General features: G+C 45.0%; 1 protein-coding gene across 1 annotated transcript in view; it reads right to left on the bottom strand.

The window, feature by feature from the left end:
* Positions 1–532: 532 nt before the first annotated feature.
* The window catches only part of LOC111604887, a 49,476-nt gene continuing 35,117 nt past the window's right edge, over positions 533–14,891 (bottom strand). The window contains exons 4-8 of the mRNA XM_023323127.2: positions 8,557–8,789; positions 8,256–8,484; positions 6,412–6,550; positions 5,953–6,339; positions 533–3,265 (exon numbers count right to left, since the gene is read on the bottom strand). Of these exons, the coding sequence (XP_023178895.2) occupies positions 1,876–3,265; positions 5,953–6,339; positions 6,412–6,550; positions 8,256–8,484; positions 8,557–8,789 (2,378 nt within the window). The 3' untranslated portion in view covers positions 533–1,875. The remainder of the gene's footprint in view (positions 3,266–5,952; positions 6,340–6,411; positions 6,551–8,255; positions 8,485–8,556; positions 8,790–14,891) is intronic.

Raw genomic sequence — 14,891 nt, 5'->3', positions numbered from 1 at the left:
CTGGCCATCAAATGGCCATAAATTCTTAAATGTCGCGTCTTGCTGTTCTCCTCTGTTGTCTCCGTTGAGAATCTGTCAACCTCTCCACCTACCCGTGTCTTAAAAAAAGCACTAAAAATGTTTGAGGCGCGCGCTGCAAAGTGTTCTTCAAGCTCTTAGTGAGTAGGTGCTACTAATGGCACCATTACCTGCTCCTCCTGCCTGGAATTCCCCTCTCACTCTCTGTCTTTCTCGCTCTCTCTCGTTCGGCCTGCCCTGTTGCGAATTTGTCGCTTACTTTGTAGCCACATCACAAAATTACGCTTTAAACTTGCCCCACAATGAAACTTTTTGAGCCAAATAGCTTTCATTATGGCTGCTGCTGATTGCTGTTGCTGCTGTTTGATGTGCCTCAAGCAGCTGTTTCGGCTGCTTCAAGCCTTGGCAGTAGCCTCTTGGCGGGGCGTCATTTACGTGACCAGCTGAACATTTTTCATTTTGCCACAGAAAATAAATCCAAATGAATCAACTTTTCAAATAAAAATAGCAATCTGTTCAATGCCAGCAACAGCAACAACTAATACAATTCCACACAACAAAAACAACTGTTTTTATAGACTTTGCGTACGTGTTGAATTTGGCAGGCTTCTCACATTTGCGGCCCGAAAATTTGCCATAAATTAAACGCCTAATTGCGAAAATCGCCAAATAAACAAATAAACGAAAGTTCGGCTTATATTGATTGCAATTTGCTTGATCAAATTTGTAGCTACAACAACAATAGCAGTAGACATTTTGTCGCGTTTATTTATGGACTTTAACAGCGCCAGCCAATATGCAATTCAATTTGCTAGCTTAAAAAACAATTGAATGGCATAAAAATAGAAGAGCTAAGGCCGAACAAATTGACGACTTATTTTAAGTTGTAGGTCTAATCAGTGTTGCCAGAGTTTCAAAACAGAAACCATCAGCTGTAAGAGCGGGCTGCTACTTTTATTAAGAATTAGCTCAAAATGTAGAAAAGCGTAAAAAAAATAGGGTTCCAAAACGATCTGGCAACTCTAGCAGGCTCAAATGTTAATTCGACAACGAAATTATTTTAATTGATATTCGCTGGTTTCCTTGTTTCATATTTGCCTCATAAGTGTTTAATCTATGATATTAGTTCATTAAAACTACAGCTATGATGCACTATTGTTCTGTAGACTCAGCAACACGCTCATAATCAGCCTAGGGGTTAGCCAGTGCATTATAGCAAAGGGAAAATACAAAATACAAATTCTTTGCATTTTCTCTTTTGAAATTCCTTTGACGCACATTTGCAAAATCTGCTATGCTTCGTTTAATAATCCCATAATGGAATTGGGCCGCAGGGCAGAGATGAAGGCGATGTGGGGCGTGGCACTGAGCAGACAAGCTTAATACACCTTGAGCACCGCAATTAGAGAACTGTATGCCTGTGGCGGCAGAGCTGACCAGCTGCTGGCTGGACTCGTTACGAGTGCGAGTGGGCTGTTTGGTGGTTAGGTGGTTGTTCGGTCGGGTGGGTTAACAAGCAGTTGTCTGGCTTCGGTTTGAATGGCAAATGTGCTCAATGGCTGTGCAAATTGAATTTGAAATTAATTAGAGACTTAAGCCATAATATACACCGACACACACGATTCGAGCTGTGCGTGCTATGTGGCCTGTGGATGCTACCAAAATTTTGAGCTGTTACGCTTAGAGGTTGGCCGTTGAGTCGCTGTTCGATTGCGCCTTGAGCTGCCTCGATGCTGGCCGTTGAGCGTGTGTCCTGGCATCAGCAAAGTCCACGCTGGTGCATTTGATTGGCGGCGGTTTGAGATTTGTTAGAGGATTGGCGTTTGCCTTGAGCTTACCGGGCTTGACGGGCGTCTGCTATCTGCTGGGTCGCCAGGCGCTGTTGTTCGAGTAGCGGCAGAGCAACACCTTCTTGAAGGCCTGCCTAAATACCTTGTTGAAGATCGTATAGAATATGGGATTCACCATGGAGCTGGCATAGCCCAACCAGGTGACCACATCGAATACCCAATGGCTGATGCGCTCCTCGCATTCCGCGCACACCGATGGCAGCAGGTTGAGCACAAAGAACGGCGACCAGAGAATAACAAACGTAAAGAACACCACACCCAGCACCTTGGTGGCCTTCTGCTCTAGTCGTATGATGCGGCCGTGTCGTGACGAGTTGCGCGAGATGACGCTGGAGTTGCGCGAATGATGCGACCGCACTGTCTGCTGTCGCTGCAGCAGACATGGTGACGAGTGCGGCGTCCGCGACTTGCCGCTCTCTCCACCGCCCTGATAGTTCATGTTCTGGTGGCTGCGCAGTGTGGCAGAGCGGCGTAGCGGCGTTGTTGCTGTAGTAGTCGTTGCCGTGCTTGACGCCGTCTTGGTGGGCGTGAGCAGCAGTGAGGTGCGCGCACCGCCAAAGCTGCTGCCACGGCGCCGATGTCGACTCGAGTCCCAGGTGACCACCGAGGCTGTCTTTGAGATGCTCAACTTACGGCGACCAGGACAGGGTGTGCCGGGTGCCGCCAGATAGCCGCTGCCATCACTGTGGACGGTCAAGCAGCTGCCCGGCGGCTGTTGTGCCGAGTTGGGCGACAAGGTGTTCGCCGATGCACCACCAGCAACACCACCGGCAGGACCAGCTGCTGCCGCTGCACCAATACTTACGCTGCTGGTGAGGACGCCCTTGTTGTTGCTTGCGCTGCATAGAAGCAGCTCCATTTCGCTGGGCGAGCTGCTCACAGCCGTTGTCGCCGTTGTGGTGGTCACCTTGAAAGCGGATGATATGATCTTCACCTCTGCCGTTTTCACACAGCTCTGCAGCGGCCGATCTCCGAAGTAGGGACAGGTGCACACCGATGGCAACTGCGGGTAGTCCGACTGCTGATTCGAATTGCTTGGCACGCGAAATAGCTTGCCTGGCTGCGACTCCACCTCCGTGTCCGAGTGACAGCTCTTGCTCATGGATGAAGATTTGGACGTTTTAGCTGCTTGTCTCTCCAGTCCTTCGTCGTCGTCCTCCTGCGCAGCAGCCGCCTCCTCGTTGTTATCGTCGTCCTGGCTCTCGTGCAGCGTGTTGTGGTGCGTGTAGAGCGCATTTTTGGGCAAGCTATTGTAACGTTTGCGTCGCCGCAGCGTATCCTGATCGTCATCATCGGCTTCCTCGCTGCCAGCGCGTCGCTCACGACCAGAAACTGCTAACGAGGCGCGTCTGCGCTTCTTGTACGAGCGCAGTCTCTGTGACAGTTGCGAGAGTGTGCTGCCAGAGAGAACGAAATGTGAAGAGAAGGAGTTTATAAGATGGAATATATAGGCTTAGGGTCAAAAATTGAAGACTCTTTAAAGGCTCTTTTTGATTGACTGAAATTCTGATATGCAAATTGCCAGAATTCATGGCCAATGATCCATAACATTTCAATTTCCCAAAAACCAAACCAATTTTCGTCATGAATACCGTGCATTTTATTTAAGCTTCAGCACAAAAAATTTAGCTGCCCTTTTTTCAAATGTATTTCCCCAGTTTCACGCGCCTCTTAAACTTTTCGTATACTGAATTTATTTTATTTTTTTAATTAAAATTGCTCAGTCAATTGGCAAACAGAGTGCCTGAAAACATGCTGCCTGTCCGAAAACATACACAGCCACACCCTCACACAAACACACACATAGACACACGAACACGTGTAGCACCACATGCTTTGTGGTCACCTGGCTTTGTGTATGCAGAAAAGTAGGCAACACTTTTTGCTGTTTGTGTTTACAGTTGCGACTCGAACAGAATCCACAAAATGCGCTTTGTGGCGCGCACTGTTGTTTTTTCCTCTGCTTACCCCTCTCTCGCTCTCTATCTTTCTCTCTCGCTCTCTCTCTCTTTCTCTCTCTTTTCTTAAAGCAAACACTTTTGTACTCGCTGCCGCTGTTAGCCCGCTCCCCTCGCTTTATTCTCATTTGGAATTCATTTTAATAAAGGGCACGAATTTGAGCACTGGCTTTTGCGGCTGGCTTTCAGCTTTCAGTTTTCAGCTTTCCGCACGCCGCCATTTGTTTTGCATGCAAATGTTGAAGCAGCCGCAACTTCATTTGCGCCTAATGAAGGCGTCGCGCAACAGCTGTGGGCGGGCGGTGGCAGGTGTAGGTTGCGAGTGTTGCCCGCTCTCATTATGCATCCTTGACGCTTTCTGATTTGGCTTACGTGAGACATGAGACGCGCGCGCATAAATTGAGGTGCAGTAAATGACAGTTGCCAGTTGCCAGTTACCAGATTGAAGCTACTGTGGCATGCGGCTAAGAGGTGTCCCATCTCATTATGCAGAAGCCAGACAAAGCCAAGCAACTGCCTGTCGAGTTTATTATTGTTTCAGTCACAAAGGAATTAAACAGTCACCAAGCTCATCAAGTCAAGCTAACTGGCGAGGCGTCAGCCAATGCTCGCTCTGGCTCAGTCTCGGCTAATGCATATGTTTCTTCTTCGCTAGGGTATATATAAGAAATCTGAATTTTAATCATCACTTGCTCACTTCTCGCTGGGAGCTCCTGTCAAACATAAAATGGGAAGACCCATAGTCAATCAATTAACAGCCAAACAATTAAAGGACCCGGATCGAAGTGCCACAAAGGCAGGCCTGACAGCCAAAGGGCTCACAATATACATTTTTCTCTTAATAAAAAAGGACACAGAATAAAGGAAATCCATTTATTGATTGCGTGAATTCGCTCCACTGTCAAAAAACTGCCAAATATGAAGGCCAGCAGCAGCTGAGCCTGGAGCTAGGAAGAGAAAAAGCAGCAGAAAAACTGAAGCCATTTGGCATTAAACGAAATCTAAATTAACTATAAAAATATTAAGAATTTTTTTAACATTTGCTTAATGTATATTTGGGCTATGTGAATGAAATTGTTTCAGCTTTGAGCTCATTTGCCGGGGGATAATTTGAATACTTGGAATATCTATTAAGTAAATGTGTTAAATAAAAAATTAAATTAGTTTTTCTTGTTTTGTTCTCTCAGAAATGAACAATTTTAATTGGGTTTTTGCTGCTGGTTCATCGTCAACTAAAATGAAATGATTTGGCCGAGGAGCATGAAGTGCTGCCGGTGCAGAGCGTTGCTAAAATCACTTGAGAGAACCTTTTTCGTTGCTCATTCAAAATAAACGAAAAAAATTAATTATTACAAAAAATTGCACAACAATTCAAAGGCGGAAGGACAATAAAAAGGAAAAGCCCAAAAAACGATTCACAGGAGAGAAGCAGAGAAGGAGAGGAAGACCGAAAAAGAAACTAAATAAGTACGAATTGAGCTGTTGGCTTGGCTTTTGATGCGGTCAAGCGAGAGGCTGCGCAAAGGGGCGTGGCGGCACCGAGAAATGCTCGAGGATAATACGCTTGCTCACTTTGCGTGTGTGTGGGTGTGTGTGTGTGTTTGTTTGTTTGTGTATGGCATTAATGCTTGCAGCTGTTTGGCCTTTTGTCAGCCAAAGAAACCTGAACTGGCGGCATTTAGTTGAGTCCCTGCCGCCAAAGGACCCAGTCAGGAGCTGCAGCTCCACCCTGAAGCGCTCTTTCTAAAGATGCTCTCCCCTGTCTGCGTTTATGTGTGCGCACACTGTGTGGCAATTGAGTTTCAAGTTTCAATTACTAAAGTATAAGAGTAAGCTATATGGTTACTTATTCCCTGTATGATTTCATAGGGATGTAATCAAGTGGAAGGAAATTGTACAGCCTATATGCCTATAATATATATAATATGATACCCTGTAATATTTTTCTCGATTCGTAAACCCGTCATTGTTAAGCTCTCAAAGCAAGCGTAAAGCATAGCATAAAGTCGGACTGTTGCTTTTAGCAATTTCTGCATTCTGGTTTTTTAGTGTGTCCTTTTTATGAAGCGTCCTTGTGCCTAATTTTCGCTTTAGAACATTTTCAATTAGGTTTTCCGCCCACTTACCCATCGCTTTGCTCGCCCAACCGGCTGCTGGCCAAGGAGTTGCGCGTGCTCTCGCGCTCCAGACCAAGCGTTGTGCTGGACAGGCCCAGCATGTTGCTGCTCTGTCTGCCCTTGGGCGACGTTTGCTGTAGGTAGCTGCCTCCGTGAGCATGTTGCAGGTGCTGTTGCTGCTGCTGCTGCTGCGACTGTTGCTGTTGCTGTTGCTGTGTCGAAAAGCGCTGCGGGCTGCTGGAGTAGGGCAAGTGATTTGAGATGGAAAATTCGGATTTTGTGGGCGAGCCCGTTGTTGAGGACGAGGCGACAGATTCCAGGCCACGTGACAGCTTCAACATCTCCGCCCCAAACTGATGCAGCGCCGTCATCGTCGTGGGCGTGGGCTCCGGTATGCTAATGGATGGGCAATTGAAACTGGTTCCTTGAAGGGAAATGCCATTGCAATTTGTTATGCCTAACTCTTACCTGGAGTCGGGCAGCCAGAGCTCATGATTGTCCAGCGTGCTGAGATCCGTATCCGTTGAGTTTGCCGAGTGCGCGTGCAGCACCGTAGAGGCTTGGCTCTGGCCCGGCTTCAACAATCGGCGCCAAGTGCAGCGCCGCTCTGCAATCGAATAGCAAAAAAAACCTTTAAGCTGCAGTCAGCGCAATCATATGCTAGGGCTCCGAAAAAATCACATGCCCGCTTTAAGCCAACTAAATGCGCTTATAAATTCGCACGACTACACACTCACACACGCACACAAACACAGAGAAAAGCTTTGCTACGTGCCTGCGCCAATTTCAGCTGCCTTACAGCAGATTTAGCTTAAAATAAGTGCACAGAAAATAACACACTCGTGCCCTGTACTATGGGAAAGCCAGACTGTTTATTGATCAAAACTCTGTGTTCCTTGAGTAATGTGAATTTATATAATATAACTACGTAATATACATCAATATCTGGTTAATAAGTTGAAAGTATTTTAACATAGCCTGCAACTGTTAAGATAACAGATGTTAGTAACAGAATTGTGGATATTGTATATTTCTAATGCATACATCATAAATTGGATTATGTGTTGCTAAACGTATCTTAACGTAGCCTGCAGCTGTTAAGATTACATATGTTGTAGCTGTTAAGATAACAGATGTTAACAACAGAGCTTAAGGCATTGAATCGAATGCTTTCCGCTGCTCTAGAATGCAACCTGCTCTGTTTTGAAATATTTGACTCATTTAACATATTTCATAGACTTTGGAATCCGCTCTTGTACACAAAAATATAAGAAATAACTAATGGCTTCCACTGTACACACTCGCACACTTACACACAGCGCTGCATTAGCATTATAGAACCGTGGCAATGCGCTCGAATAGCTGCTCGTGCTCTGCTTCCCGTCGTCGATTAGCTATCAAATGGAACTCAACTGCAATGCAGCAGGAACAGCAGAAACAGAAGCAGAGGCAATCGCCGTGCAGTCAGTGCTAAAAGCCCATTAAATATGTTTAGTTTTATTTTTATTTTCATTTCGATTTTGATTTTGATTTTGATTTTCATTTTATTGATTATTGTTATTGGCGCACGAACTGCGCTTCCGACTGCAGTCATCGAGATTTTTATTTGGCGCATTTAACCTGAATGCTGAAAGGGCGCAAATTATGTGCTCGAAAGGCTTCAAGCTCTGCAGAAACTCAGCAGAGAAAAGCAGATTACGCTGGCTCGACTGGCAGCTACTCTGTTTAACGTGCGTTTACCCAGCATACATCAATCAAGTATATATGCGCATGGTTATTAGTTGTCTGTAATGCCCTCTCTTCATTATACACCTATCGAGAATTTCAATTAAATCAATTTCTGTTGAAAATTGAACATTATTTTGCACTCGTGCAGTGAGATTTATGTAACACGCCAGGATACACACGCGTCCGGGCTGCAACACTGAATTCGGTTATAAACTCATAACATACACAAGCCCAATTCCTGTCGATAGCTGAAGTGTGCATTGCTGTGGGCCAGACGCCTAAGCAGGCTTAGGCATGGCTGGCCATGGCTGGCAGCCTGGCTGTTTGCCTGGCTGTTGCTCCACCCCAATGTGAAATTCGTAATATGATGTTTTGGCTAGCTGCAAATCACATTAAATGTCGACAGCTGTGCGGCAGTGGGCGCGGCGAGTGTCTTAAATTTACATATGCATATGCACTGTGCGAAAAGCAGAGCTAGTTTGCATACCTACAAGTTGCTATAGTTGTATTTAGTGTAGAGTAAACAGCAGAATTATGACTAAATAGGGAAGGCTCCTTTAGTGGTTAGCTATGCAAACACTTACCCAAGGCTGGAGCCTGGCCAAGCCAGCCGCTTGCCCAGCCAGGCGTGACCGCTGATGTGGGCTGGCCGCCGCCCAAGTTTTGGCGCTGTCTGGCCAGTAGTCGGACGGTCAGACAGTAGGTGAGGAGCATCACGCCCAGCGGTATGTAAAAGCAGACAATAGAGCCGACCAGCTTGTAGACCGGATCCGGTATCTGACAAGTGCCATTCACCAGCACCGAGGCATGATCCTGTCAAGAAAACAGGATGTTAAGCAAACCGAAAACCTAAAAGGCGTAAGAGAGCATCCTGCGGATGCTTACCTTTGAATACATCAGGCTGAGCGGCAGACTCATGGCGATGCTCAGCAGCCAGACAAAGACAATCTTGAGCGTGACGCGGCGCCTGGTTTTGTTGCGGCCAAAGCGCATTGGATAGCGCAGCGACAGATACCGATCCACGGATATGGTGCACAGATGCATTATGCTGGCCGTGCAGAACAGTACATCCAGGCATATCCAGGTCAGACAGTGCTCCGAGCTCAGGGGAAAATGGCCTGCACAAGCATAAGAAAAGAAAGTACAAGAATTGGATAAATAAGTTTGTCTTTGGCTTTTATTAGGCGAAATGTGCTTATAAATATCAATAAAACATCAGACGTCGAGTCGATATGGAATGATTCAAAGATACCCTGCACCGAGTAAGGAGCACACACATAGCTTTGCCGAAGTCCAAGCACAAAGTGTGAACATGTTTCGAAGTCAAGCCAAGCCTATAACTTATATGTAGCCAATATACCCCATATGACTAATTCAATGGGTATCAAAGGAAAATGTAGTGGTCGAAGTGACTGCAATATTTTCCAACTAGCCAACGAAATAGGCGGCCAACTGTCGCCTGGCCATTTGATTTGATTTCTTTTTGCTTCCAATCCTTCCTTTTCGTTTTAGTATATTTTTCCCCGCCTTCGACCACGGCTGTTCCCTGCTGGCTTATGCAACATATTTGTGGCAGCTCCCTCATATGAACAGCCTCAACCGGAACGCCACTCGCGACAGTCGTTTGGCGCAGCTGTTGGACGTCATAACTCAGCGAGAGATGCTCGACAAGCCAAGGATGGCCAACCATAATATGTTGTACAGTTGTATTGTGCCCCAGACGATGGGGTGTGTGCACAGCCCAGACTTATCCCCAGCGAATGTGGGTGTGCTTGGAGTGTGTGTGTGTTTGGAAAGATTTGTGTGCAGGATTTGGGGCTGAAATTTGACTGGGCATGAATATTGTAACGCAGCTGATAGAGGATTTCGCTGGGACTAGAACAATATGAAATACATGACTCGAGCTGCGAAGTGTGAGTTTATTTAAGGTATGCAGACAGGAGATTTACTTAACATATTCGAATACTATAAGTGTTCTATAATAGTGTAAAGCGAACACAGAGCTCTAATCGGTACGGCTCAGGATTCTGTCTGGCCTTTGGTATTTCCTTTCACACTTGACTTTTAAAGGTTTCTCTTTAAGGAATGTTCAGCCTTTATTCTTCTAACAGGACTGACAGCTTACATTTTCTATACTCCTTCTCCTTGCCTATTCATCAAACCTGGCCAGCACCTGTACAGCTCTGCGATACGTCTTTCAGCTAGGGTATCGGAGCAAATTGTTCTGGCAGCATGACAAACTACCTGCCAATCAACTGTTGCTGGTTGAGGGCATTCATAATTCCTGTTCCGTTGGCCATCAGCATTTGTCAAGACCTCTATAAAAGCGCTTCAATTGCAAGCCATTCTGAGCCGGGAGAATGTTCAATTGCCCCAGTTGCGCTGTAGGTGTAGGTGTTGCAAATGATACGGTCATTGAGTTGGGACCCCCAACGATTTATGAAGGGCCTAAAGTGTCAATTAAATCGATTTGGGACGCCCTTAAAGCCAAAGCGTGGCCAGGGCCATTGAAAATAAATTTGTTAAAGCGCCGAGTCAAAGGGAAGGCAGCCCGAATTAAATTTATATATATATTTAGCGTGGAGGTAAGGCGAGTTGCTGCGGGTAGCTGAAAGGTAACAGACCTATAACGGATACGCATGCTACCAAAGTTTCGTTTCCTTCGATTCCTGTTGCTGCACGGTCACAAAAGGACCAAGCTGCATGCCTGAGGTTTGAGAACTGAGGTCTCGGGTCTGAGGTCCGCCAGCGACTTGGGGGATACGCTACGCTTTTATTTGTGTTTGGTTCTCTTTTATTTTATATATAGCTCTCTCTTTCTCTCTGTCTCTCTCTCCGTCCCCTTTCGCCCCCCTTTCTTTAGCTCAGTTGTGTTGTGTTTTGTTCATTCACAAAAAACATTTCAACTTACAAATGCGAAACAAATTTCAAACAAAAGCGCAAAGTTCTGGGCTCCAAATAAATTTTTAGCTGATTTCTTTTGTGTGTGTTTTTTGCTTTGTTTTGCATACTCTTTGGGTAAAGGGGGCGGCACGGGTCTGAGGGGAACATAAAAACTAAACTCAAACACAAATAGCAGCTAAAAGCTGGGCGTCGAAACTTGCCAACCGAAATGACTTTCTAAATGCGTTGAAACTTATTTAATTTGCAGCAAGTTTTAGTGGGCCGAATGGAGGGCGGCCAGTCCTAATAATGACTTTTATATTTGTCAAATCTACTTACGGGCCAAGGCCTTATATGCCAGAACGCCCAAAAATCAACTCATCACGGAAATACGATGAAATTTTGACTGTTTTATTCGAATACCCTGTAAGCATTGCAGCTGCGAACTGGCTAATTGAAAGTAGCCCTAATTATCAAATATTAAACAAATCAAGCCATCTTAAGATTGAGTCTGGCATATGGATATAAGAAAGTAGTCAGTATATATCTGTGAAATGCAAATGAGAAGCCCACAGAACCACAGAACCTCCGAGGCTCAGCTCTTCATTCAGCTTTTCATTTAAGTCTTATGATATATTCCTGACTTAAGGTGCACAAATCTGCAAATACGAAGAGCTGCAGCTATCAGAGAGTAGATCAAATCAACAGGAGTATTAAAAGAGTTTGCTTTTCGTACTAACCAGACCTTTACTAGCTAATTACCCAGCTCTACAGAGTAACTTCTAGTCGACGCCTAATGTTTGCTCTGTTTCGTTTTGCGTAGCTTTTAGCACGGCGCGACGGATCGCTGCTTATGACAACATAAGCTGGTGTAGGACCAACCCAACAAACGCCCGGAACAACAAAAACGGCAGCAACGACAACGACAACGACCAACAAACAACAACAAATATTTGAACACTTTTCTGGGTTGGCAAACAAAACGCGTACAGCGCTCCAAACGGCCAGTGGAGGCAACATTGAAGCTTTGACGCTGCTGTGGGAATATGCCAAAAAATGATTTATGAATGGACTAAATGCGCAGTTGTTGCTGTTGTTGCTGCTGCTGCTGCTGCTGCTGCCAAGCATCGGTTTCAATTTAAGTTCGAAGTATCGCTGCAGCATCAACAACAATTAGATACAGTTTGGCCCAGTGTTTGCGATAAGCTAAAAGGCTTCTCCCCTAATTCGCTGGAAGTGAATTTGGCTCAGTGCGAACTATTTGCATTTTATTCAGCAAGCTTGTTTGCCTTAAGATTTCTGTCTGAAATTGATTGAAATCTGCCTGTGACGCGCTTCAATGGCCATAAAATTAAGTGTGCAAATCGAAAATCGCAAATCGTAAGTCGCAAATCTTAAGCCAATCAGCGCAGTCAAATATCAAACACATAAAACCCAACATCGACAACGGCACGGAACAACTTGTAGAACTCGATATCTCAATGATTTGTGTCAATAAAGAAGCTGACAAATAAATGTACATGTAAAAATGACAACAACAGGAATTGCCTAAAAAATATAAATAAAAAATAAAAATAAAATAAAAAAATGGCTTTGTGTGATATTTTGAAAATATTCTTTACGATTATAAAATAAGCCGAATAAGCCGAGCACCCGGCTTTATTTGGCACTGTTGCCTTTGTTGCTCATGTCACGCACAGTCGCCCGGCCAATTGGCAACAATAACAATTGCCAATAACAAATCGCAAAGGGCAACAACAAAAAAACACATTTCTTTGGCATATGACAGCTATTCGGAGATTTGAGGGCTCCAGCTTTGGGGGTCTCATGTCGCGAGGCACGCCTGAACAGACAGCAGGCAGACAACGCGCTTATGAGTTGTGTGAGTTGGCCAGGAGGTGGCACACACACACACACAAACACTGCCACAATTTGCCGCACATGGCTAATAATCAATCATTTAAAGTGTTGCCTGCTTTTGAGTGCACGTTTTAAACCTCCCACATAATTGGCTTGCCTGCTGTTTATCTTGCTCTCTCCCACACACTCACTCTCTCTCTCTCCCTCTCTCTCTCTCTCTCTGTCTCTGTGTATGTCTGTCTGTGCGTGTGTGTGTGTGTGTTAAGTACCCGCGGCGCTTGTTGACATGTTGTCACCTCCGCTGTCAGCAAATTTATGAAATGGCATCACAGCCAACTCCATTTCCTTGCTTTGCATTAGGAAAAAACCCCACTGGGTTTTTCAAATATACGCACACAAGTAAATACATGCACACATATGCACATCTGCGCATTTGTATGTATGCCGAGTTAACCTTTTTTTTATACACCTACATAATGTCGCTGTATACATTTTTCGTGACTTTTGCCGCATCTGCATGTAAATATCAGTTTCGTTTCGCGCGCGCCGTTGACATATTTGCATGCATATGCATATGAATTTTGATACACGCATACACGCACACACACACATAGACAGAGATACATTTAAAAAAAAAGAACTTTTACATGTGCAACATGTATTCGCTTGTATCTCTGACCCCCATGAGTTGTATTTTGGTCTGTTTGGCGTTTCCTCTTTTTTACTTGAATCCACTGTGCCCATTGAAAGTGCGCGAATAGGGCATATTCGTTTGGTGAATAGACATATGGATGTTGCTTGCTTAGAGCTTTTCAAGAAATAAAGAGTTTTTAGAGACACCTTCCCAATGCCAGCACATATATATGCAACTTCAGAGCATCAAGAGATGCTGCTTATTTGGCATATATTTAGATATTGGGTATTAGATATTCAAAGCTTGTATAGGGTAGCTGATACTTGTTTGATACTTGTAATACGGAACTTCGTGCGAAATTTGCTGTCAGCTCAAAAACTGAATTCGAATGTTGTCGCAGCTGTTGCTGTTATTGTCGTCGTAGTAGTTGTGCGTGTGTGTGTGTGTGTGTGTGTGTGTGTGTGTGTTTTTGTGGTCGAATATTTGCGTTGAAAGCGGCGACAAATGTCGCCATGCGGTAAATCTCCAAAGGCTAGCCATATGCTGATGGCTAACTATAATGAAAATATTGAGACCGCTGAGAGTGTTCGAAGGACTCGCCGGCAGGACGTGTGTGCACAAATAAGCTCAAGTATGCAGCGTAATGATAATTTAATCAAGCACACACATACATATTTATAAATATATATAAACAATCAGAGCTGGCCAGGTGACAGCAAGGTCCACAGGGGCAGCCTGTGCTGCAGAGCGTTAAATACATAAGAGGATGAACGTAGGCCTAAACGCAGTCTATGTGACAGATTTGCATAAGTGAATCAGATATGAGGACTAGAAATAAAAGCTAGAACTATGTGACTATTGCGCTTTAACAAAGAACTTATCTTGATTATCTGGGTGGCAGCTTCTGCTCGTCAGGGACAAGTGCTTGGGCCAGCATTGAGGCACATCAAACGGTTAAAGCTGTTTTCTCTGTCTACGTCTGGCAACGCCAGCAGAAAGTGAAAGCAAGAACAAGAGTGTCAGCGGCATACGAAGCAAAGGCCAACAAAGGCCGTGTCCTGACGGCCCCATGCGGAAGCCAAAGTCATTTGCATTATTGCCCCCTACCACACGCCACCTGCTGTGTCAATGTGTGTGTGTGTGTGTGCGTAAAGTGTGCACACCTGTGTAGCGGTAGCTCAGAGCGAATGCCGAGAACTTAAAACGAAATCGAAAGTCAAATGCCAAAGAACACAAATAAGAGGATGACACGACAGGGGCCCCGCCCCCACAAGCTCAAATTGCGCAAAAATTGTGCATGAAAATATAAAAAGGAAGAAGAGAAATAAATAGAAAATTGAGAATACAAAATAGGAAGGCAAATGAGTGGCAGCAGCGCAGAAGGAGATCGAGACAAGCGTCGAGGCCAAAACTAACCAAACAAGCTGCCGCATTTCCCTGCAGGCAGCCTCGATTCTAATGGCTTTCGATTTCCGCTTGGCATAAACCCCCTCAGCACTCTCTACCCCTGCACAGTCGCTAGCTAAAGTCCATTAAATAGTTTACTTTATGCATGGCAGGCACATTTTACCCTACAGTTATTTATTTGATTTGCCGTCCATTTGCTGCGGATGATGATGGCGATGATGGCGTGATGACGATAATGATGATGACGCCGTTGATGAACCCGTCAAAAGGATAAGGCAAGCCAAAGGTCACAGCTACCACACAATGGCCAAGCAACTAGCTAACAGAAACTAACAACAGCTCGGCCAAGCTCCTATACTCATTAATATTTCAATGCCACGGGGTCGCTTAGCATTGAGTTAACCCAACAACAAGTCCAAATAAGTTCAAGGCCGAA

This window comes from Drosophila hydei, unplaced genomic scaffold (assembly GCF_003285905.1).
Source record: "Drosophila hydei strain 15085-1641.00,03,60 unplaced genomic scaffold, DhydRS2 tig00000063-arrow-pilon, whole genome shotgun sequence".
NCBI classification, from domain to species: domain Eukaryota; kingdom Metazoa; phylum Arthropoda; class Insecta; order Diptera; family Drosophilidae; genus Drosophila; species Drosophila hydei.
The sequence above is the reverse complement of the archived record's forward strand: the minus strand, read 5'-3'. Positions and strand labels throughout refer to the sequence as shown.